Source organism: Paramisgurnus dabryanus, chromosome 17, assembly GCF_030506205.2.
Source record: "Paramisgurnus dabryanus chromosome 17, PD_genome_1.1, whole genome shotgun sequence".
Taxonomy (NCBI): domain Eukaryota; kingdom Metazoa; phylum Chordata; class Actinopteri; order Cypriniformes; family Cobitidae; genus Paramisgurnus; species Paramisgurnus dabryanus.
In genome coordinates, this window is record NC_133353.1 from 8,183,330 (window position 1) to 8,207,079 (window position 23,750).

Genomic DNA, 23,750 nt, shown 5'->3' on the forward strand with positions numbered 1-23,750 from the left:
TTATTCTAAAATTATTTTGCGCAAATGACATATGTACTGGATGGTTTTAATATTAAATATTAAATACATGCATTTGTTGTTTTCATTTAGTACACATTGTGAAGTATAATGAGAAAATTTACTCCTGAGAGCGGATTACGCAAAAGGATATGTGTTTTTTAGGTTTAGAGATGTACGTCCCTGTAAAAGGTAGCGTAAAAGTCATCATGAATATTAAACAGATCCTGGGCGATAAGTGGGTAATCTAGTTAATATTCATAAGACAAGCCTTTACTGGAGGTTGATTCGCTGATTTACCACCTGTCGCCTGCCGTTCAGCCAATAGGATGTTTAATATTAGATCAACGTCAGGCTACGTGATTAATATAATAAACCGTTAATCACTAATGCCTGCTCAAAAATGTGCGATTGCGATATCTCGTCTGCGTAAGCGGTCTGGCAAGCTAATTACGTGGTACAAAATAGAAGCATAAAAATGTTTTAAGATAAAAGTTAACCAAAAAATTATATAACAAACTAATATTCATGTTGCAGACACATCAGTACTTTTGTGTCATCATCTGCTTTACAAAAACCATACTTTTATTTTTACAAATTAAAAATGTAAATACCTTACGGAATATATTTTTTCAATAGTAAAAGTGTAGTAATCATGGCTTATAAATTATAATTTAAATGTGTGATTCAATTATGTAGTAATCATGTTTTGTATAAGTAATTAATGAGTAAGTAATTGTAGAAGTAGTCGACAGTAAAAAGTGGAAATGGTACAGAATATAATATCTAAATAATATGACACAAGCAATGTGTAGATCTCCCACCTATAGCCTCATTTATATACTACTATATGAAACATCATTTAAAAGACATCAATTGTAATTTTAACAACGTTCTAACTACATAAATCATAACGCGATTTTGTAGGAATTGTAATAAGGCGCTAAGAAAACTACCCATGAGGAGTTTTTCCAGCCAATGGAATCTCGCGGGGTCCTAGGGGAGTCCGAATTGCTCGGGGGGACCGAATTGCTCATGACACCGTTACTCAATCCGAACGCTGCAGCCTCTGGAGGTCGCATTTCTTATTTCAGTTTATTAACAAATATAAAGTCGACTATTATTTATTATTCTAGTTAATCGTAAATAATTGTAATATGCTTATGACTTGCGAATGTAATGCTCAGTTTTTTATTTGAATGTAATGCACAGTTAATATAAATAAGGCAGGCTTGATAACGCAGCCTGCACATGAGAAACGGTTTTCTTTGCTGTGTTCGACTTTATGCGCATCTGCGCAGACCGAGCGGCGTATGACATCACAGTACCACGAGAGTGATCGGTCTGCGCAGCGCCGCCTACGGTCGAAGACACATGCATATTTCACACATCACATCAGCAGCTGTTCCGAGTGTATTACAAAACTCATTGTCAAAGCAGAGTCAGTTTCAGAAGCTGGAAACTGTAGTTACTGTTCACTTCATCCAAGGCAGTATCATCTGAAGTCAAAGGTAAACACGGATCTTTTGGTATTGCGCAATGTTAGTTTGTGCTGAACTTTGTAAGTTTTGTGTAAGGTGCAAAGTTAAAAGGTCATTAATTTTTATTGTTCAGTTTTTTTGGCTTGTCTGTTTTCACCAAACGTGAATACAATATTTCAGATGAAGAAAGTGGTGTGTTTGAGTCTGTGGGGAGGTGTTGTGACCCCTCAACTATCCCAGAGTTTTCAGAAATTTGAAGAAAAGTTTGATATTTTAAGGTATGTGAGTTTTTTTCTTATTGATTTGCGTAACAATAAAAACAACTGTATTGAACACTAACAGGTCTTTTGCTTTAGGGGTTTCATAAATAAAGTCATTGTTGGCAGTGATAATGCTCTGTATCGAGCTGAGAGAGGAAAGATAACTTTAACTCAGGTGATATACATTCATGCATTTATATTTTTTATGTATCTCCATTTCACATTAAGTTAACATTGCATAAAATAATGTGCTACAAATATTTTTTACATGAATGCATTTGATTTAGATTAATGCATTATTTAAAGCGACTTACATTGCATTCAAAGTATACACTTTGTCAGTATATTTGTTCCCTGATAATCAAATCCATGACGTTTCTGCTGCTTTTGCAAGCAAAAGCTTTTGCTCTTTTGAGTTACATGAGCACATTTTACATTTTTTGATAATACTGTAGTATAAATTATGCAAGTATATTGTTCCTGTAGCTCAGCTGGTTGAGAATTGCATTAGTGGCACAAGGGTTGTGGCATTCGATTCCCAGGGAACACACAAACTGATCAAATGTATAATGTATAAGTCGCTTTGGATAAATGCATAAAGATATTATAAACATTATGCTTCACCAAAAATGGTTTTGTACTCAGTATGACACTGTTATGTTGAACTTGGCAGATGATTCCTGAGTTTGAAGCTGAATGTCAGAAGGTGGCATCTGAACAGGGTTTGTCTTTACCAGGCCAGTTCTCCATTCAGAAGCTTTTGGATGAAATTAGGCAGGTTGAATTTAATAAGCAAATCCTTGATGCTGCAGCCGTCCTCCGTCATCATGGTATTTCTGTATTATTCTTCTTGCAACATAACAACCAGTTTAAAGAAATATTTTCCTAAAAATTCTTGGGTTCTCTCTTGAGGCATTGCCACATGTGTCCTAGCCAATATCTGGGTTGATGACACCGATCAGAGAGAGAGCACCGCAAGGATCATCTCTGTCTTAGAGAGTCACTTTGACCTGGTTGTGCGATCCTGCAATGTCGGTGCCCGAATCCCTGAGTCGGATATTTTCAACAATGCACTCAAGAAACTTGCTGTAAAACCTCAAGAAGTAAGTTGAGAAAATGATCTTAATGTCAATAATATCTAAATATGAATACAGATATTTGTTAATCTACCTTACACAACAAAGGTTGGCTGTTGTGTTATTATGATTATGCTGTATATGGTATTTTATTTGACATTCAGACAAAACAGACTTACAGGTTTGTTTATCAGAGACATTTTTATATATATTATAATTTTATGCAAATAACACACTGCACAAAACACGCAATAACAAGTAATGTTTATCATTGCACATGAACTTGTCTTACTTGTTTTGTGTGCATTTCTATTTTCTATGTGATTTGCATTGTTTTTTAGGATTCTAGGTATGTCACGCCACCTTTGGCTAGAGCTTTTATAAGTGATAGATTGAGTCCAAATTACTGCAAGGTTTCAATGAAAAGATACAACAAATCAAATTTGTTTAGTTTCCTTATTGTGTTAAAATTGAAAATCATAATTATGCATAGTTACATAGTTAGAGACATTTTATTTTGTATTATTTTGTATCCTTGTTTTGCTCCCCTGTCCATGACCCTATCAGAAACAACTGTGACCCACCACTGCACTATATGAGTATAACTCCTTCTTTAAAGTATGATATGTATTTTTAAGGTCGTCTGGTTGGATGTTGCTGAAGAAAGTATTAAGACAGCTGAAGGTTTGGGAATGACTGCTGTTCAGATCAATGACATCACTGAGACTCTTCAGGGAATCCAGAAGCTTACAGGAATAGAGGTGCAGAATTCTGATTCCAAATTATTTATGGAGATCATGGCATCTTAAAGGGATAGTTCACCCAAAAATGAAAAATCTCATGTTGTTACAAACCAGTATACATTTCTTTGTTCTGATGAACAGTAAAGAGATATTTTAAGAAATGTTTGTAACTAAATTGTTCATGAGTCCCATTCACTTCCATAGTATTCTTTTTCCTACCACGGAAGTGAATAGGGCTGATGATTGGTTTGGTTACGAACTAGAGCTTTGCAAAAAATCGCCTGCGATTTTCCTGCGTATCTCATCAGTAAAGCCGGTTCGGTGATTAGTAGTAAATTGCCATCACCTGCTTTCAGATGGAGTGGCATTTACTACACAGAGCCGTATTTCACAGAGAAGCTAGGCAAAATTGTGTTAATAATCGTGGAAAATTACCTATAATGTATGCGATTTTGCCTAGCTTCTCGGCCTAGCTTCTGAATTTTGAATTCTTCAAAATATCTTCATTTGTGTTCATCAGAACAAAGAAATTTATACAGGCTTGTAACAACATGAGAGTAAGTCAATTTTTGGGTGAACTATCCCTTTAAGAGATCTCTGGGTAAGTTGTCCAGCTTTAAAATCATAATAAAAAGAGTTATTGTTAGATACCGCTGTGTATTTAATGAACATATGTAGGATAGATGATAATTGGGCATTTATTTATTGACCTTAAAATTGTCATTTTTATATTTGTAATACATATTTGCTCATGTTATGGGCAATATTTTTAATAACATATTGCTTTTAATAATTTATTTTAGATGGTCCACTCTCAATTAAAATGTTGTCTTATAGCTGTGTAGCAACTTGCTAATATTTCATGTCAACCCCTGCTTTGGTTAACAGGTCACCGGTGATCTCCAACCGCAGATCTGTGATCCTGAAAATGTCTCCCATGGATATGTAAATATTAAGGTAAGGTAAAACCCTGTGTTTACTGGCAGGGTGGTGTTGATATGTAGAAAGGCTTATGAGAAAGAGATTGTGTTCTTATCTTTATCAGCCTGGCGTGAAGATCCACTACGTTGAAATGGGAGAAGGGCCACCTGTTCTCCTTTGCCATGGATTCCCTGAGAGTTGGTTCTCATGGAGGTATCAGGTGAGGAACCTCAACCTTCACCGTATGCGAAAGCAGATCAAGATCACAGACCTTAAATATACAGTACTATGCCCCGCAAGAATAATGTATGAAAGATTAAGGCAGTAGTCGGGTTGGTATGAGGAGGGTTGTTGATTCAAATTCCAGAAAGAGTGATTTATGAACTATCAGCATGTTTTTCAACATAACCCCAGGCTGCCCTGGAGGGATTTTCGCCTGTGGCAAACATTTAAATGGCTTCGGGTTAGAAAGCACATTTTTTCAATCAGTGGGATTTCTAATTCATCACTGGATATTTGCTAAGATACAAATCAAATCATTAATCCCAAATGAATATTTGCTCATGCTCATAAGGACTTCTCTAGACCAGAACATTATAGAGACCATATAGTAGTGGACTTTGATTTTTGGGATCCAACAGACACTCCCTTGTAACTGCATAACACATTAACCATCACTCAGAATACTTTAGCAACTGCATTGCAACACTTTTCAGTAGATTTGTAGCCTGATTTTGCTCAGTGTTGATTGGTTGTTGTGATGGATTCAGATTCCTGCTCTGGCCGCGGCTGGATTCAGAGTTCTGGCTCCTGACATGAAGGGTTACGGGGACTCGACTGCACCTAAAGGTCAGCTCATGTGTCACACGAATCAGATTGGGTTTTTATTGTTTGTCATTGTTTCACTTTAGTCTTCTTCATTGTGCTTTTAGAGAAGATGCTAAAATTATGTGCTTAAAAATTATATTTGTATAAATATGAATAATTATTGCTTTTATTATTATCTGCCAAGTATCTCATTATAATCAGCAACAACTTTCATGTGTGACCAAGGTCATCTTTCAATAACAGTTTAATGCCCACACTAAAAGGCTTTCCCTTTTTCCCATCATTTATTTTAAAGTCCACGTCTTTTATTTTTGAGGTCGTCAACTATATGCCAGCAGTTCACACACAAATTGACAAAAAAAATTGCAGGCACATGACTCATGATGCAGTTAAGGATGCATACTTAATGAAATGCTCCTTAGAATAAAAACACTAAAATATTAATTTGAAAAAGTATAAACTTTTAAAAGTTTGTTTTAAATGTGTGTATGTACTACTTTTTTTTTATAAATGCAAGGTTTTTTTTGGTTAAAAAGTGGTTTTAAAAATCAGGGAACTGATTTATATGCCTGGAGGGATCCTAGCACGTTCTTAAACCTGTGATAGCATCACGCTGAGAATGTAATTGAGAAGCATTGCTCTTCACTATGTGTGCTGAGCACTTCTTAGACAGATTTGAGCTAATCCTGTATAAGGATGTGTGTGCAATGATAGTGCATGTTTTGTTTGAGCAAAGCAGGTGCAAAGTCACAACTATAGTATATGCGGTAAAGTGACACTAGTTTCAATATACCACACTATTGAATAATAATTATTTGTATTATAAGTTATTAGGGTTTCCACGCATCCTGGCAAACCTGGAATTCCTGAAAATTGAATGAGTAATTTTCCAGTGCTGAAAAACACATGGAAAAGGAAAGAAAACAGGATTTTAAAAAGCGTTCTTATTTAAAGGGATACTTAACACAAAATTTTTGTCATCATTTACATTTAATAATTTGACAGATGCTTTTATCTAAAGCGTCTTATAATTAGTATGCACTGAGCTATCACTGCAAAGCAAACAGGGGTCAAGTGCCTTGCTCAAGGGCACTTCAGTCAGTCCAGTTCGAACTGGATGTGCACGAATGTTTGAATATTCGTTTCTGAAAAATAATCATTCGAAAATTAAAAATGCTATTCCATTATCCGTATTTTTCATGAGAAAAGAAAACTGTGTCACCAGGGTTAAACCTTTATTAGAATTGTCTCATCTTATTTAACTCTCTTTTTACTTCATATGTAATGACTTATAATATACAGAATATAAAAAATAATTTGTAGGCTATGTGTTCCTAAATCTTTTTTCACTAACATCTCAAGCTATAGTTCAAAAATCTGCCAAATGCGTATTAAATACACACAGCGGCCTGCAAAGCACGCATGATATAACTGGTGAGCATCAGAATTCAATAACTTTGTATAAATCTTTTATGTAATTAAGTAATGTAAAATGTAATATTAAATGTAATATTTAACTTTATGTATTACCATAACCAATTGGAGCGTTTTTTGTGCAGTAATCAGTAGGATTAGTAAATATCTTCCTCAGATGACGGTCACGGGACAACAGCACTTTGTTTTTAGGATCTCAACAGTCGGCATGAAAGTATCAAACCATTTGCTTTATTTATTATCATTATAAAAGCAGATATTCTTGTCAGATCAGGTTTGTTACGGTGTGTTGGCAGCGCTTTTTCCCCCTTTGGCTTTCCTGGCTGAGGAACAGACTTTCAGTAAATAGGCCTATATGCAAATTTTTGAGAATTATATACCACAGACTGTCAGTATACACCAATATTATATTCTCTCTATAGTTTGTGTTAAAACTATTCAGTGATAATTATAAGCTTGATGTTAAATTGTATTCCGTGCAAATATTTAAATTGACTTAATTTAAATAAATATTCAAATGTTTGCTTTTTATGAGCTCAAATATTAGAATATGAAAACTATCCATTCCTAGTTGGAACCAGTGACCTTCTGGTTACCAGTCTGACTCTATCTGACCTTCACTGACCTGCAGATTGTTCTCAACCTGTATACATTTCTTTGTTCTGCTGAACACAAAGGAAAATATTTGGAAGAATGCAAGTAACTAAACAGATCTATTTATTTATTATATATTAGTATATAATCATTATACATTATATATTCATTGTCAACCATTGTCTGTAGCAGTCTTTACGCTTTTAATTCTCCCTACGCCATAGTGATGCAGCCATGCTGGATGTTGCAGGGTCTTGGACAGGGACTTTACCGTGTAAATGTTATTTGTTAAATATATTCTGTCCGAATTGAGCTTGCTTTAATGATATTTAAAAGGTCCTGGAAAGTTGAGGAACGTCCTGGAAATGGATCTCTGAAAAAGATTGGGAACCCATGGTTATGTTTTTGGGCGAATTTTGTTTTTTATAATACAGACAGACAGGAGAGGAAACAGTATAGGGTTGAGATAGGGGTACGGATTGCCGAAAGTGTGTCTGCACTATATGTCGGACTACGCCATCGGCCACAACTCTGATTACTTTTTTAAATAGGCACGACATATTAAGGAAACATTTTTTGCCAATCTTTATATAAAATAAAGTTTTGTCCTTCAGCCAGATGATATGGTCCTTGCCATGTTACCTCAAATTTTAATGTGCCCTCTATGGGAGTTATGCCGTCATATACACAGTGTTATTATAAGATAAAAGAAGAATAACACAAAATAACTGTTGTGTTTAATTTCTGTGGGTCTGTACAGATATTGAGGAGTACTCTCAAGAACAGATCATGCTGGTATGAAAGCCTAAACAGTTACTTTATCATTTACTGCCATGTTTTTAAAACAATAAACTGATTACTTTTCTTTTTCATTTTTCAGGATCTGGTGACTTTTCTGGATAAGATGGTATGTCTGTGTTTTGCTTTTATGCATGCATGTAATCTCATGCAATTCTCTTGCATAAAATGTTTGATATTCTTGATGTCGAATACGGTCTTTCCAGCTGCGTTATTTAATGGAAGCTGTGTGCGTTACAGAAAACAAGTCATTTCTAAAATATGATGAGAGAGAGACATCACAAAAGAACTAAAAGACAATATCAAACATGTCTAAGCTAACAGGTTTGAAAAAAGGGTACAATAGGATACAATACGATACCAGTTTAAGATAAATCAAGAAATAATAATGGCATGTTTTACTTATTTGAAGATTACTGAATTCTGCTTGGTTTACATAAGGATAGCAATAATCAGGTTTAGTAAGTTGACTTGTCTTAAATGTATTAGTCACTCTGGCTTTGCACATCCTTAAAACAGTACCGTGGTTTTTACTGACGTTACAGTTTTGAGATAAAATGCAATGGTTCCCTTTTTTTCTAGCCACATAATGTCAATATTTTTCTTTTAAAAGCCGCCCTGTCTTGCCCAACGCATGCAAACACGTACATTATATGCCAAATAATCCACATATTTACCGTATCTGAAAGCTGTAAAACTGCTGTTTACTAAAAGCATGTTTGATGTGTGACTGTTGGACTGAATGTGTGAAACTGATGCTCAGCTTCAGTTAACGGTGTTATCACAGCAGTGTATTTATAATATCACAGAAGTTGAAGTGATAAAATACTCAAAATACACCAGGCTTCGTTTCTAAAGTCAAAAGCTCAAAAGGAAGGTTTCTTTCTGCATGTTTGTATCAATGGCATGCAATGAGATACAGGCCTAGTGTTTTTGTCACTGTGTGGCAGTGATGGTTTATGACCTCTGACAGTAGACGTGAAGGTTTGTCATCACTTAACATGGATAGCTAGCTACCGCTGAATAATTTCAGATATTCAAATGCATCATTATTTTATACTAAATTGTTATTGGCGTTATCTACATACTGATGCTACTTTATTGCTTACTATGTGGAAACACATCATCATACTGTAGTTTTATGTGGTTGAGTTGTTAAGTTGATATGTGTGATGTTTGGAGGGCTGGGTGTGAAGGAGGTTATTATCCTCCTATTATCCACTACAGTTGATGATATAATCATGTAAATTTGATTGGGACAAAAATGAGAGACAGAAATCTTTAGTTGTTTAGTCTTAATGATACTTAGTTTGAGTTTATGTATGATACTTGGAAGCAGGGCAAAAAAATAAATGTTTTGCTGTCCTGACCTGGTTTAAACAATTTACATTTAAACTTGGCCAAAATGTTACTTTATATGTTTGTATTGTACCAAGTTGAATGAATATTACACCTCAAAAACAAGAAATTGTATTTTGCCTGCAGAAAATGCTACTTTTTGCACTGAGACATAATTTGCATGACCTGCAATGATTTGCATGAAAGCGACAAGCGACGAATAATCATCTTTTGTTATATGCAAAAATATGTTTTTTCCTTAGGCAAATAAAATTGTTTCATTTCGCAGAAATAAACCCAGACATAACACAGACACATTTGCAAGGTTGACCACGTTGTGGTTTAGTCTGTATTGATAGATTTCATGTCATGCCACATACATTTGTAGAACCGAATTGCAAGATGTTTCTGTGCCAATCACAAGGAGAAGAAATAATAATGTACAGTACAATATCATCAAAAACACTGAGCATCTTTTTAACCCTCCTATTATCTTTGATGTCAATTTGATATTATAAATATTCAAAAATCTTAATTGCTGTTGTTTAGATGGGCAGAGCAAACATATAAAAGCTTGCACAGAAACCTTCTAAAGCATTTCTTGTTTTGTGTATCTTTGTAAGCACAGCATTGTTGTGTATGTAACATTTTTCAAAAGCATCATTAGCTGGTATTTCAAAATTCAGAAAAAAATATAAAAATACAAAAAAATCTTTCCATCAAGTTGTTAGAGCGAATGACGGTAGTATTGGTAACCTGCACAGCAAAGGCATTACGATGACGTCAAGCTCCATATATGGACATAAAAGACAACGTCAGCTGATACAGTTAGTTACAGCTAGCGGGTTTATTTCACGTTTAGGGGTTGTGCACACCAAAACTTTTTTACGCGTTTGAAAACGCCTGGAGGACGCCAAATGCCAGCTGTTTTTTCAGCTGAGCGACAGCTTTCTTCAGCCGAGCGCTTTGGTAGCTGTGATACTTGAGCTGTGAGCCGGTTGGTTGTTGTGATACTTGTCCCGCCCCTTCTCCACTGTGATTGGACGGGTGTTTGAGAACTGACATTGACGAGCGGAGCTTTTCACCCAAAGCATTCTCACCAGCCGCGGTAAAAGTGACAAAAACGCGCTCTATGCGCGTAGTTGGACGCTTGAACATTTGAGTTTACTCGCTTCATTCGCACGTGAAATTCTAGTCATTCGAGACATTCACGCGGAAATTTGTGTAATGGGAGGGGCTTCTGCGACTCCGCTGAGACTTCGCTCGCTTCCTGTAATCACGTCACTACTGCAGCAAGGTCCTGATTGGTAACGCGGCACGGAAATCGGCCGAAGTTCAGATTTTTCCACTTGCGCGTTTCCCGCGGCAATGCTCAATTCGCACGGAACTTGCCATCCGCACAGCGCGTTCTGCGCCGCAGGATGCCTAATCAAGTCTTTTCATTGACTTAACATGTAAATTACTCGCGCTTGCCGCCTCTACCATGTCTGGTGTGAGCCCTGCATTAGCACTGAGCGCCGAGAGTTGAAAAAGCTCAGCTCGTCAATGTCAGTTCTCACACAACCGTCCAATCACAGTGGAGGAGGTGCGGGATAAACATCACAACAACCAACCTGCACATTGTACAACGCCTGATAAACAAAACAAGAAGTACCAAAGCGCTCAGCAGAATAAAGCTGGCAGTCGTCTGAAAAAAAAGCTGGCAGTTGGCGTCTGCTTGGTGTTTTCAGCCGCGTTTAAAAGCTTTGGTGTGCACTCCACCTAAGGAATTTATATATAATAAAATCAGTGTAATGGAAACCCAACTATTGTCATGTAAACATAACCTTAATGATATCGTCTCTCTGTGTTTCACAGGGAATCGCTCAGGTGACATTGGTGGGTCATGATTGGGGTGGTTCTCTGGTTTGGAACATGGCTCAGTATCACCCTGAGAGAGTCAGGTACCTGCATGACAAACAATTGTTATACACAATTACAAAGTCAATTGTACATACATACTTCCTGCAATAACCATATTGACATTTTGTTTGTCATTCAAGTAAAATTTTCAATATCTAACAATTTAAATGATTGTGTTTTCGTGGTGACTTGCAGGGCTGTGGCATCTCTCAACACACCGCTGTTTCCTGTGGATCCAAACACAAACCCACTGGAGAAACTGAAGGCCATACCGATCTTTGATTATCAGCTCTACTTTCAGAAACCTGTGAGTGATATCACAATTAAATCATGAGTGATTCATCAAAACTTTATTTGCACAACCCATATCCATGCCTTTTCTCTCTCGTGTCAGGATGTTGCCGAGGCCGAACTGGAGAAAAACCTGGAGCGAACTTTCAAACTGATGTTCTTTGCAAGTTATGAGGCTGTAAGTTTTTAGATATTTATATAGCTATGTGTATTTTTGTTATTAAAATAAAAAAAATTCTGTAACTACTATATATTTAGTTAACGCGTTATTTGAGTATAAATTACTTGATATTTCATTTAATTTAAAAAAGCTTTAAAAATACAACCAAATAATACAGGTAGTAGATTTTAACTCTTTCCCCGCCATTGACGAGATATCTCGTCAATTAAGAGAAAACGCTTCCCCGCCAATGACGAGATTTTCCGTCTTTCCGCAATACCGCTATTATCCACCAGGTGGCGCCCTTCCGCAACTTTTTAAAACCGGAAGTATTGCCCTATGGCAAGCTGCTGCATGTCCGTGTCTGTTTTAAAGATCGCTCTGAATGTGATCTCTATGAAAAGTCCGTCACAAAAATGGAATTATCTCTGCTTTTCGCTCAAAATACTAAAGGTAGGATGAAACTTTTTTTTGTTTTTTGAAAGCAGAGGGTCTGTTCTTTCATTTGGTATATTGTATGTTTATATATTTAAAGAAGAACATTTTCTGGAGGGCATTAAACTTTGGTGAAAATCATGAAAAGCGCTGGCTGGCAACTTTTTTTAAAAACGCTGGCGGTGAAAGAGTTAACGTGGTAACACAGATATCTGTAAGATTTTTCGTGCCATCAAAAAGCCACCGGTGAGGATGAAAGAACCGAGTTGTGCTGAATGACCCAGCATCATAATGAGGGACACTTAAAGCGCTCCCATCCGGACCTGTGATCCTGAAGTGATGAATTACAAACAGCAGATTGGCCATCAGCCTCAGAAAGACACACGCTGCATTTTAATGACACACAAACCCTCGAGTGATGATGACAAACAAGGGAAATCTCCACACTTGAGGGGGATGCAAGCTGTCAGAGACACCAAGCAACTATTCACAGCATCTATATTCACACAAATTACTCCCATTTATCAAACAAAGAGACAATTTATATCTGCACTGCTCATTCGAAGGTGTAGGAGGGTTCAGACTTTTAACAATATGCTCAAACCCATGGTTTGGACATTTTGTTAAACACATGTTTTATGTTATTTTGTTTAAACACATGTTTATCTGTTTATGAATTCCTGACATGTTTTTCATTAAAGGGGACATTTCACAAGACTTTTTTAAGATGTAAAATAAATCTTTGGTGTCCCCAAAGTACATATGTGAAGTTTTAGCTAGCTCAAAATATCATCTAGATATTTTATTATAGCATGTTAAAATTGCCACTTTATAGATGTGAGCAAAAGTGCTCGTTTTTGGGTGTGTCCTTTAAACTGCAAAGGAGCTGAACTAAATGGCAGAGCTGTGGTTGGATTAAGGGGCGGAATTATCCCCTTTTGACATCACATTTTTCACATGCTTGCAGAGAATGGTTTAACAAAACTAAGTTACTTGGTTTTTCATTTTCTAGGTTAATATAAGTGTTAACAGATTTTGATTATATGTCCCCTTTAAAGTGAATCTGCCTTTTTCAGGGTAAACGTCCCGAGTTTAACAGCGCTGGGGTCTGCCAGAGAGGTAAGAAATCTAAATGTATAATTATAAAATAAATGTTGTAGTTTTCATTATGATAAATAATGGAGAACCGTAGGCTTAGTTAAAAACATTTAAACCATGCATGTAAATAGAAAGACATAAATGGATTTTGAGAGTAATTACCATAACTTACCATCAATCCATCTTGGGTATATATGACTTTCTTCTTTCAGTCAAACACAGAGTTGTATTAAATAATATCCTGGCTCTTTTCTGCTTTATAATGGCCAGGGGCGCTGCTAAGGATTTTGGGCCCCATGAAAAGAATCTTGACAGGGCCCCCAATACAGCGGAGACTTTTTTTCATATTAATTTACATAAAATCATGCGCTTTTATGGTATTTTGACTACCAATGGGGTGAGAAAATTTTACTTGAATTAAGTGTTTAAGAAAAAAAACCATTTCACCCCATTGGCAGATCATTTTGCTTGTTTTGAGGACAATTTCACTTAAATTGTATATTCATTTGTCTTAAAACTAGACTCATTTACTAAACACATTAACTAAAACTGTGTATTGTTATTTTTTCCAGCGTTTTCTTGACCTAACATGGGGAGAAAATTGAGTTCGCTTATCATGCACTTTAACACTAGAACGGCCACCACCAGTCATTTTAACCGTAACATTTAAACTTATGAATTGTAAAAAAATATTTTCAAGAAAAGAAATTCTTAGTATTTATTTCTTGTTTTCGGTAAAATATCTAAAAATTCTTAAATTAAGATGTTTTTTCTTGATGAGCAAAATGACCCAAGAAAATAAGTCTAGTTTTTAGACCAAAAATATTACATTTAAGGGATTTTGTGCATAAAACAAGCAAAAAAAATCTGCTAATGGGGTAAGCAAATTTTTCTTGAATTTTTCTTGAATTTAGTGTTTAAGAAAAATTTTCAAGATTTTTTTTTGCTTACCCCATTGGCAGATTTTTTTGCTTGTTTTATGCACAAAATCACTTAAATTTAATATTTTTGGTCTAAAAACTAGATTAATTTTCTTGGGTCGTTTTGCTCATCATGAAAAAACATATTTATTTAAGAAATGTTAGATATTTTTTACTGAAAACAAGACAAAACTACTAAGAATTTTTTTCTTGAAAATAATTTTTTGCAGTGTGGTAATTATCTTTAACACTAGAACGAACAAGGCATCATTTTGACCGTTTTGAAATTTGCATAGTCAATAACTTTGTCTAAATAAATCATAAAGCCTTGCTGCTCCCTGACTTTTCTAAAACTACATGCATTTTCTTTAAAACTAGTTGAAATATTTATTGTGTGAATAAAAACAGAAATATAATCATTTCTATCTATATCGTCCACAGGCAGTCATTTTGCGCTGTTTAAATTGAGTTTGCCAAGTTGATATTCTTCCAGCGCTATAAGTGAAGTCAAGCTGTGTTGCCTGGATTATACAATTTGGGCGGACTGAACCATTTTATGTTAATTGAGAGGGGGAGAGGGGCCCACGGATGTTTTTGTTTCCTAAACAAATATTTTTTTTTGATACCAGGAAACAGCAAATAGAATAATTTAAAGTTAATAATTTTTACTATTAAATATTTTTTAGCACCACAATTTTGGGGGCTTCTCTGGGCCCCCTCTTACTCGTGGGCCCCGAGAATCGTCATTGTTTACCCCCCCTTTACAGCGCCCCTGATAATGGCATTGCATAGTGCCCCATATTTAAAGCTCCAATCCATCCGTTATGTCTCCTGAGATAAGATTGTGGGGTTCTTTGTGTTTTTTGTATCAGGTGGATTATTTGTAGGGTTACCCGATGATCCTCCCCGCAGTGCTATTTTGAGCGAGTCTGCTCTGCAATATTACGTTCAACAGTACTCCAAAAATGGCTTCAGGTATAGTGAATCCAAAATCTAGATTATGTTCATTTTATTGATGTTTGATCATTTTGCAAAGTCCTTTTTGGAACTGGAATAACGTTCATATAAGAGTTTGGGGCTAGGTTTATGATTCAGGTTTATCACAGGGTTTTAGTTATGAACCATTACATCTAATTTTAAGAGTAATCCTCTATTCAACTAAATTATGTTGCCATGTCTTCATATTTTTTGTAAGATTTAGAAGATTGCTGTTGAATGTGTTCAGCTTCAGAGGCTGATAATATATGCATGCTGATGCTGTTTGTGTATTCACTGCATATAGATGACATGTTTTCATGGTTTTGTCTCAGGGGTCCTCTGAACTGGTACCGTAATGGGGAGAGGAACTGGCGTTGGATGTGTTCCAGGCCAAGGGGCAAGGTAAGTGTCCTCCAGGTTCTCCGCCAGAAGACCAGATCTCTGACACCATCACTGTCAAAAACATTCACAGCACGTTGGGTGCCGTCATAGTCACAGCAGATGGCCTCTGTTTCATTTGACCCTTATGTGACTTTAGTTAAAGCACTGATAAACTTTTCTATTTATACAGATGACCTCATAATGTAATGCAAACATTTTTGATGGGTACTTCATCCAACAAGTGAAAACTATCACTATTTATCATGATTTTCTCACCATCATATGAAATGAGATCCTGTCACAGCTAACAATGTGACATGAATAATGACTGAAAAGTTATTTTGTATTAAGCGGCAAAGTCAAGTCACATTTGACGAGTTCATATATTATTACATAAAGTATATTTGCTCCACAGGTTATGATGCCAGCTTTAATGGTGACCGCTGGAAAGGATCCTGTACTTCTGCCAGTCTTTACCACAGGCATGGAGAAACTGGTGAGTTCACCTCGCAGTTATTCATTTATGTTATGTCTGTATTCACGTCATGCTCTATGGCAAGCCAGACAGCAGACGACTCATGGCCAGATCTACGCCGAAGTCGGCAGCTCCATTTTAAAAACATTTGTACAAAATTAACCATGAACTCTCACATAATGCGTGACATTTCGAGCATGCAGGGTCACCATTTGCACTTTTGAAAAATTAAAAAAAATGTGCATCAGTTACCATTATAAAACTATAAATATATATGCAAATATAAGTTTGTGTCTCTTAACTGGATCATGGGTTATGTTTCGTGACAAACACATATATTGACAAACTGTGTATGTTAAATCCAGTGTCCCTTTGGATTAAAGTTCAAATGTAAATGCAATCACTTCCTACTGTTAATGCTGCTAATGGTTTGATTGTTTATTGAAAGTATTTCTTTCACAATGGTTAAGTGGAATTTTTTTATTTTTAAAAAAGCATGGTTTATATTTGTGGGATAAACTTGTATTTATAGTCATTTTGCTGTGAATGCAGTGTGATGTCATACAGTATTATTTCATGTGTATGTTGGAGTGATATATTGCCTGTTTTTTATCTTTAGGTCCCCAATCTCACCAGAAAACAAATTGATGAATGTGGACACTGGACTCAAATGGAAAGGTAGAGTTGACTTCTGTATCCATAATCAACTTACATTACAGATATACAAATATAGAAACAGTTTACAGGTCTGAATAGCTGTTTGAATGTCAGGAAATCTTGGTTGGAAATTGGAAAAAGTGGAAGCACTTTTAGTACATCCACTCCCTGAGGCGTTTGCCTCCTATGACAAATTGCTTAATTGTTTCCTGATTGTTTCCGTGTAAGTCGCTTTAGATAAAAGTGTCTGCTAAATGCCTAAATGCAAATGAGAAAAGCTTGCAGATGTGCAGAAAGAAAATGAAATAAAGACAAACTGCTAATTTCTTTAGATATTCTTAAGGACTGATTGTCTTTATATCAGAGAGCTTTTAAGAAAGCCAAATCTACCTATTTTTTTTGCACTCTTTAAGTTTATTTTTTCTGTTATAAATGTTTTTCCTACTGTTGCACTTTGTGAAGATTTTCTGAGGCATTTTTTGTGATAAAGTCAGGAATCTAAGGGGAACAGATACAAGCCTTGATTATGAATTGCTGATGGTTGCAAATCCATTGACTTCCTTGACTACTTTCAATTCTCTAAAGTCAGTGAAGGAAGTAATTGCAAAACTTAATTGATATAGTGGGACCAAAGCTTGACTCATTGCTAAATAAATCTGGTTCTGTGATGTAAAAAAATCAACTTTCCTAAAAAAAGCTTTTAATCTGGGTTTAAATTACTGCACAGTACTGAAACCACCACGCTAAAGGTTTCTTATTGATATTTTTAATGGCTGTGAAAACTGGTGACACTGTTATCTGTCATTTGAGAAGGTGCAGTTTTAAGTTGGTTCAAATCCTTTTTTAAAAGCCGTTTCTTGGTCTTGTTTTTAGTCTAGACTAGAGAGATGTTCTATGTAGCGTAGTCTGGATGAGGTCTGAGATAAGCAAAGGTCAAAGTTTTTTTTAAAAAGGCTTACATTTTACAAGGATAAAACAGGAAGTATTGATCACCTCCAAACAAAAGCATGGAAACTTCTGGACGATAGTGATCAACACTTATGTAATAAACAAGTTTGATAAACTATACTTTAATGATTCATCGACAGATATATACACATAACTTGACAGGGAAGTTGAAACTAGGAACAATGTGAACAAGGAAGTTAGCTCGGGACTTTACTTCAAGATTCTGCACATTTAAATGAAATATTTATGCAAGCGAATGCATATGAAGATCACCATTGAGTACAATCATGAGGTTAACATAATATGCAAGGTAATTTAAAAATACCTCCTTAAATTCTAACAGTTAACTTGTGGTGCACCTCAGGGTTTGATTTTAGCACCCACACTCGTTTCTATATTTACTTCCTTGGGTACATTTTTAGGAAACACAGCGTTTCCTTCTATTGTTATGGCGAGTATGCAACTATTTGTCCGTGACCAGGAAAAATAAATGTGCTGCGTGTCTCAGCGAGAGGTGTAAAGTACTCAAGTATTTTTACTTTATTAAAGGACATTTTCCAAGTATCTGTACTTTATCAGGGTGTCTCTCTTCCTTGGCTTTTAGTAATTATTCCTATCTTAGACCATTTTGTTGTCGTTTCTTTAAAAAAATCTTTGCTGTTTTATTTATTATGTACATAAAATTGAGATTGTACAGCACTTTGGTCACACACACCCACCCCGGTGGTTTTTAAATGTGCTTTATAAATCAAATTAACTTGAACTTTAAGTTATGTTATAGAGGGTGTCCTATTTAATCAAATAAATTAGGTTAATACATTTACATTTACATTTAGTCATTTAGCAGACGCTTTTGTCCAAAGCGACTTACAAGTGAGGTAAACAATAGAAGCAATTATGGCAACATAAGACAGCAATACATAAGTGCACTGGAAATAGTCTCATCAAGTCCAACACAATATACATAGCCAAGGGTATGTTAGTAGTTTTTTTTTTTTTTTTTTTTTTTTTAGATAAAGAGGAAGGTAGATAGAGAAAGAGATAAAGAGAAGGGTAAAATTAGGAAGTTAGGTAATGGTGGAAGAGATGGGTTTTTAGCCGAGTCTTAAAGACAGCTACAGTGTCAGCTGATCGTGTCACGACCGGCAGATCATTCCACAGTTGTGGGACAGTTCCTGAGAAGGTACGCGTTAGTGTTTTCTTCCCTTTTTGAGATGGTACCACAAGTCGTCGCTCGGTGGCAGAGCGCAGTGGCTCTATAAGCAAGCGAAGGTAAGGGGGTGCTGACCCAGTGGTGGTTTTAAAGGCCAGTGGTGGTTTTAAATACAGTAGCATATCTGGTTATTTTAACAAGATTTGATGCTGAAAGATTGTCGGACACTTAAACTTCCTCTTTGTTCCTGTTGCTTAATTGGTAGAGATCTGCATTTGCAGCATAGGTCATGGGGTTTAAATTTAGAAATAAATGACTAATACATATTTAACACTAAATGAAGCATGGTTTTTTTTATAAATGCATAAATGTAAATACTATGACAGGAATCTTTACGTTAACCATCACTACTTTTATAAATCCTGTACTAAATGTTTAAAATGTTTACAGATGATTGACATGCAACTTGATTTTAGCATGTTAATATAAAGATTAAAAATAGTTATGGTAGATTATTGATCGTGTAATGTGCCTTTCACCTGGAATCTTTAAACCTTTAAACATTGCCTTTAAAGTCCACAGGTCACTCTTACAGCCATTTGTTTTTAAGAAGCATGGGTACATTTATAACTATCTGTTATTAAATATTAAATAAATTTTTACTGCAGATTTAGTGATTGGACAATATTATACGCCAGGACATGACAGAAACACGGCACTGATGCAAATCAACTCAACACCGAGATTACAAAACTTTAACATGTATTTCACCATAAAGACAGGAATAAATATCATGCAACTTTTTATCATGTTCTCCACAGCTTTTTTTGAGATTCAGATGATTTTAGTTGAGGAAATGGTGGATTATGAAATGGTAACATTATGTTACAAAATATCAGATATCTCACATACTTCCACCTGGGAGTTCAGCTGACTTTAAACTGTTTTTGTGAAATATCTTTAGTAAATATTATTCCCAGAGACAGAGGCGATAAACCTCATGCAACTGACCCGGCTCATCATGCACTGCAAAGACATCTAATAGCCATCCAAACACAGCCCAGGCTAAAATAAGGAAAATTTGGGTTGTCAGTGAAAATTAAATAGACGTTTAATCAAAGAAAAATGAAATAAATAAGCGAAACCAAACGGCTTGTTATAGTTATTGACTTTGCTTACATGATTGAATATCATACATCTTTACTTCATGTTATTTTGGCTAAAAGTGGGTTACTCATAGCTGGACTATATCCGGTCTATATAGTTAACCCAGATGGTGAAATGTCCTCAGTGTAATGTTTAAAGACTGTTATTGTAGGCCGACAGAGATTTAACTTCCTCTTTACATTGACCCGAGGTCTCGATAGCTGGACATGTGAGGCTGTAAATAATTTCAATGTCTCTTGACCCCTCTGAATCCATTAAGCCCTTCATCCTTCACTGAACTTCACTAATCAATAGATGAACGCTGACATTCGCAACCTGTCACTAAATGCCTCGCTTCGTTTTCAAAAAAACGACAAGTGATAAAACCCCTGACCCTGTCAGAATATGACACCCTGTTAAAAAGATTTTTATGTGGGAAATGTTATTTTTCCTGTTGGAGTTGCTTTGTGGTTGTTTTGTTCATGTGTTTTCTATTTAATGTTTGCACGGTGATGAAACTAAAGAAATAATAACCCATCTGAACTATTTTAATCCATTGGCAGTCGTGGTGTTTGATATTATACTGTAACTAGTCTATTCTTCATTTTATCTCTCATCAGACCTGCAGAGCTGAATACAATCCTCATCACCTGGCTTAAGGAATCGCATCAGAAAGCCTCCATCCCTGTTCATCCAAAGTTATGAAATGATCTGGATAAACCAGCTTAGTTAAAAGCATACTAATATCCTAGCTTGCTGAATATATAAGTTGTCATTTATTACTTAAGAGGAATTAAATGAAGCTTTTTCAATGAAGTTTTTTATAATACTTTTCAATATCAAAGCACAGCTCTCACTTTTGCGATTGTAACATGAACTAACATTTTTAATAAATGGTTTGAAGGAGCCAATAGGTTCAGTGTTTGTTTTATGATGAACCAAATTATTAATGATTTTTACAAGAATCAGCAGTAGTGTTACAGTATTTAACTGGCAAAAGAAAACTTTGCCAACCAAATGTTTGCCAAAAAGCGTGCATGTGAAATCAAAGTAATGCCAAAGCACCAAGAATCCCTGTCATGTTTCTTCAATATCAAACAGTATGCTCAGCATAAAGTCGAGTACACATATTGTCGTCAGTATGGCCTACATGAAAAAAGACTGCCATCTACAGGTTTTTGTATTTGCTGTGTCCCACACCGAATCCCCCTTCTGCAGGATCCCGCAAAATTTTCGGAAGTGCTTGCGGCATTCTGCTCTCTTTTTAAAGGCCACATCTGTATGTCTGTTGTGCACTATTGATATTGATTATACTATATATGGCCGATTTAGCCATAGACCAATATATAAACTGGGCCAATTTGTGAACACTTTGATGTGTTATTCCAAATAAATACATTCAAAATAAGTGTTTACTTAAAATGGTCACCAGGGCAGTACCTAAGGAATTGTTTTTCATTTTCAATTTTTGATTCAAACAATTACAAAAACAAGATAATCAATTATTTAAACAATTATTGTGCTATTAAAATATAAATTGCATGCTGCTGGACCGATATGTTTGTAAGGCACTTCAAAGACACCACTGCTTTGACACGTTTAGCATATTGCAACTGTTACTTAAAGGCAGGGTGCATGATTTTTGAAAAAAAAAAAAAAAGTCAGGCAGAGTACCAAAACACACTTGTAGCCAATAGGGAATGTGAAGGTACATCACGCAGTGTTGCAAGTTATTAAAACAAAATGCTAAATATTTAGCTAACGTTATGTTATTTTAAAGAGTCATAAGCAGTGGGTTTGAGCGGTTGCATTTAATAAAAAATATTTGTTATAATTGTCTAAATATTTATTTTTATAACTCATGTGGTTATGTCCATAGATATGTATATAAAGGCTAGATGGCTCAAGGCGGAGTCAGCTGTGTCGTCACTTGGCGGCCATCTTAGGTCAGTGCTGCCATAGTGCTGCTCCCTGCTGCTGTGGACGGAAGGTGAGTGACATACGCCAACTAAAATGCTCGTAACTTGCTGAATTCTTGACGGATTTACAAACGGTTTGGTTTTTTACAATCGTTATTAACGTGGCTATAATTATGGATGCTTTAACATGTTTCATGAATTTTTTATTTATTTTTAGTATGCGTATTCAGTGTCATAGGTACATCTTTGACGTTTATAACAAACCAATCCGTTTGAAAATCGGTAAAAAATTAAGCAAGTTATGGTCATTTAAAAGTACCTGCATCATTAAAACTCAATGCTACGAGTGAGCGAGCGCCCTGTCCTAAGATGGCCGCCAAAATGCGGACGTTCAACTCAATTGGCCATCAGCGCGGACGAGCCATCTAGCCTTTATATACATATCTATGGTTATGTCGATCAGAAATGAATGAATGAATAAATAAATTATTTACATTTACGTTTAAGTTAGTTTGACAGTGTTAGCATAAAAACAAGACAAATTAAGTGGTTCTGCTTTTATTAATCACAAATTACTGAATTACTGAAAACGTATTCCGTTGTTCAGTTTCCTTCCAGGAACGATTGTGTGACCTGCTATGGCAGTTCTTGATCAAGCAGTACTGACCAAACATATCAAAGTTTATTGAAATCTTGACAGAAAATCCAAACATAACCTCCAACACTCAAACTCAAATACAGCGGGATAGGACGCGATCCTGCAAATATGGTACCCATAATGCAACACGGCGTGACAACAACTTCACATTCCCTATTGGCAGTAAGGGGCGTGTCTATTAACCGACATTGTTAATATCATGCGTATGTGTGGGGCGCGTCTATCAAAAGAAGGTCCAGATTCTATTGGGGTCGGGGCGTGTTTGTTTAGATATCAAATATTAACATTGGCTTTCAGAAATCATGCACCCCGCCTTTAATCAAAAGATTAACTAAAGGCATGTTTTCAAGGTCACAGAGTAATCGTGTTAAATAAACGTGACCATGGTTTAAAAAGAAATAAATAAATAAAATCATAATGATGATTTTGCCCATAATCGAGCAGTCCTAGCAGTACCCTTTAAAAAGGTCCTAATATAAACTCTTTAGTTTAGGTGCAAATGCGTACGTCTTTTCACAATGTGTGTAATTTCAGCAATTTTGTGTGCATAATTGTGTGCCGTGACTAATTGTATTATAAAAGCCTATATACAGTAATGGCAAAAAGTTTAAGGTCACCTATGTAAATGCATCATGGTTTAAAGATGCTCACTATTATTTCCAGAGGAATAGCTTTGATTCCAGCCACTGAGCTCTCTCTTTCTCTCTCGCTCTGTGTGTGTGTGTGTGCGCGCGCGCGCGTGTGTGTGTGTGTGTTAGCCGTCTGATTGCTTTGACCTGAGATTGCTTCTTTATTATGGGCTGTTGGAAGGAACCAATGCGACTGCTTCATTTAAAAACTGGAAATGATTTACAAAGGCATCATTTCCAGCAGTAACAAGCAAGTTCCTATTTTAAAAACACAGGTGTTCATGCATCATTTAGCTTTAGATTCAGTTCCATCTATTTATCAGCAAATAAAATTTCTGCTTTAAAAGCAAAACTCAACAATTGTAGTCATGTTAAAAGACTAATTGCTTTGATTTCACTAACAGTAGTTTAGTAAGGGTCAGTATTTATTTGTGCATTTGTAGGCTCGATGTCACACATCAGATTTACATTGCTATGTAGCAACACAGTTTTGCACAGGAATGCATCGCTCACATTTACTTCAGATGTAA

At 35.7% G+C, this 23,750-nt stretch overlaps 1 protein-coding gene across 1 annotated transcript; it reads left to right on the forward strand.

Annotated features, from left to right (window-relative positions):
* The first annotated feature begins 1,295 nt into the window (after nucleotides 1-1,295).
* Nucleotides 1,296-20,920, forward strand: ephx2 (epoxide hydrolase 2, cytoplasmic). The gene is made up of 20 exons (XM_065254843.1): nucleotides 1,296-1,508; nucleotides 1,659-1,756; nucleotides 1,835-1,913; nucleotides 2,412-2,568; nucleotides 2,651-2,841; nucleotides 3,453-3,575; nucleotides 4,446-4,514; nucleotides 4,603-4,698; nucleotides 5,249-5,327; nucleotides 8,095-8,129; nucleotides 8,215-8,241; nucleotides 11,328-11,413; nucleotides 11,568-11,679; nucleotides 11,767-11,841; nucleotides 13,335-13,377; nucleotides 15,149-15,251; nucleotides 15,587-15,656; nucleotides 16,051-16,131; nucleotides 16,730-16,788; nucleotides 20,635-20,920. The coding sequence occupies exons 1-20, from the start codon at nucleotides 1,311-1,313 to the stop codon at nucleotides 20,717-20,719; spliced, it is 1,866 nt and encodes a 621-aa protein (XP_065110915.1). The 5' UTR covers nucleotides 1,296-1,310; the 3' UTR covers nucleotides 20,720-20,920.
* Nucleotides 20,921-23,750: the final 2,830 nt, after the last annotated feature.

Bases quoted from the DNA above. Each gene is read 5' to 3' on its own strand.
- ephx2 (XM_065254843.1), top strand. From the start codon at position 1,311: ATGACATCACAGTACCACGAGAGTGATCGGTCTGCGCAGCGCCGCCTA. The intron at 2,569-2,650 runs GTATTTCTGTAT...TTCTCTCTTGAG, and splicing joins AGCCGTCCTCCGTCATCATG to GCATTGCCACATGTGTCCTA. The intron at 16,132-16,729 runs GTGAGTTCACCT...TTTTATCTTTAG, and splicing joins CCACAGGCATGGAGAAACTG to GTCCCCAATCTCACCAGAAA.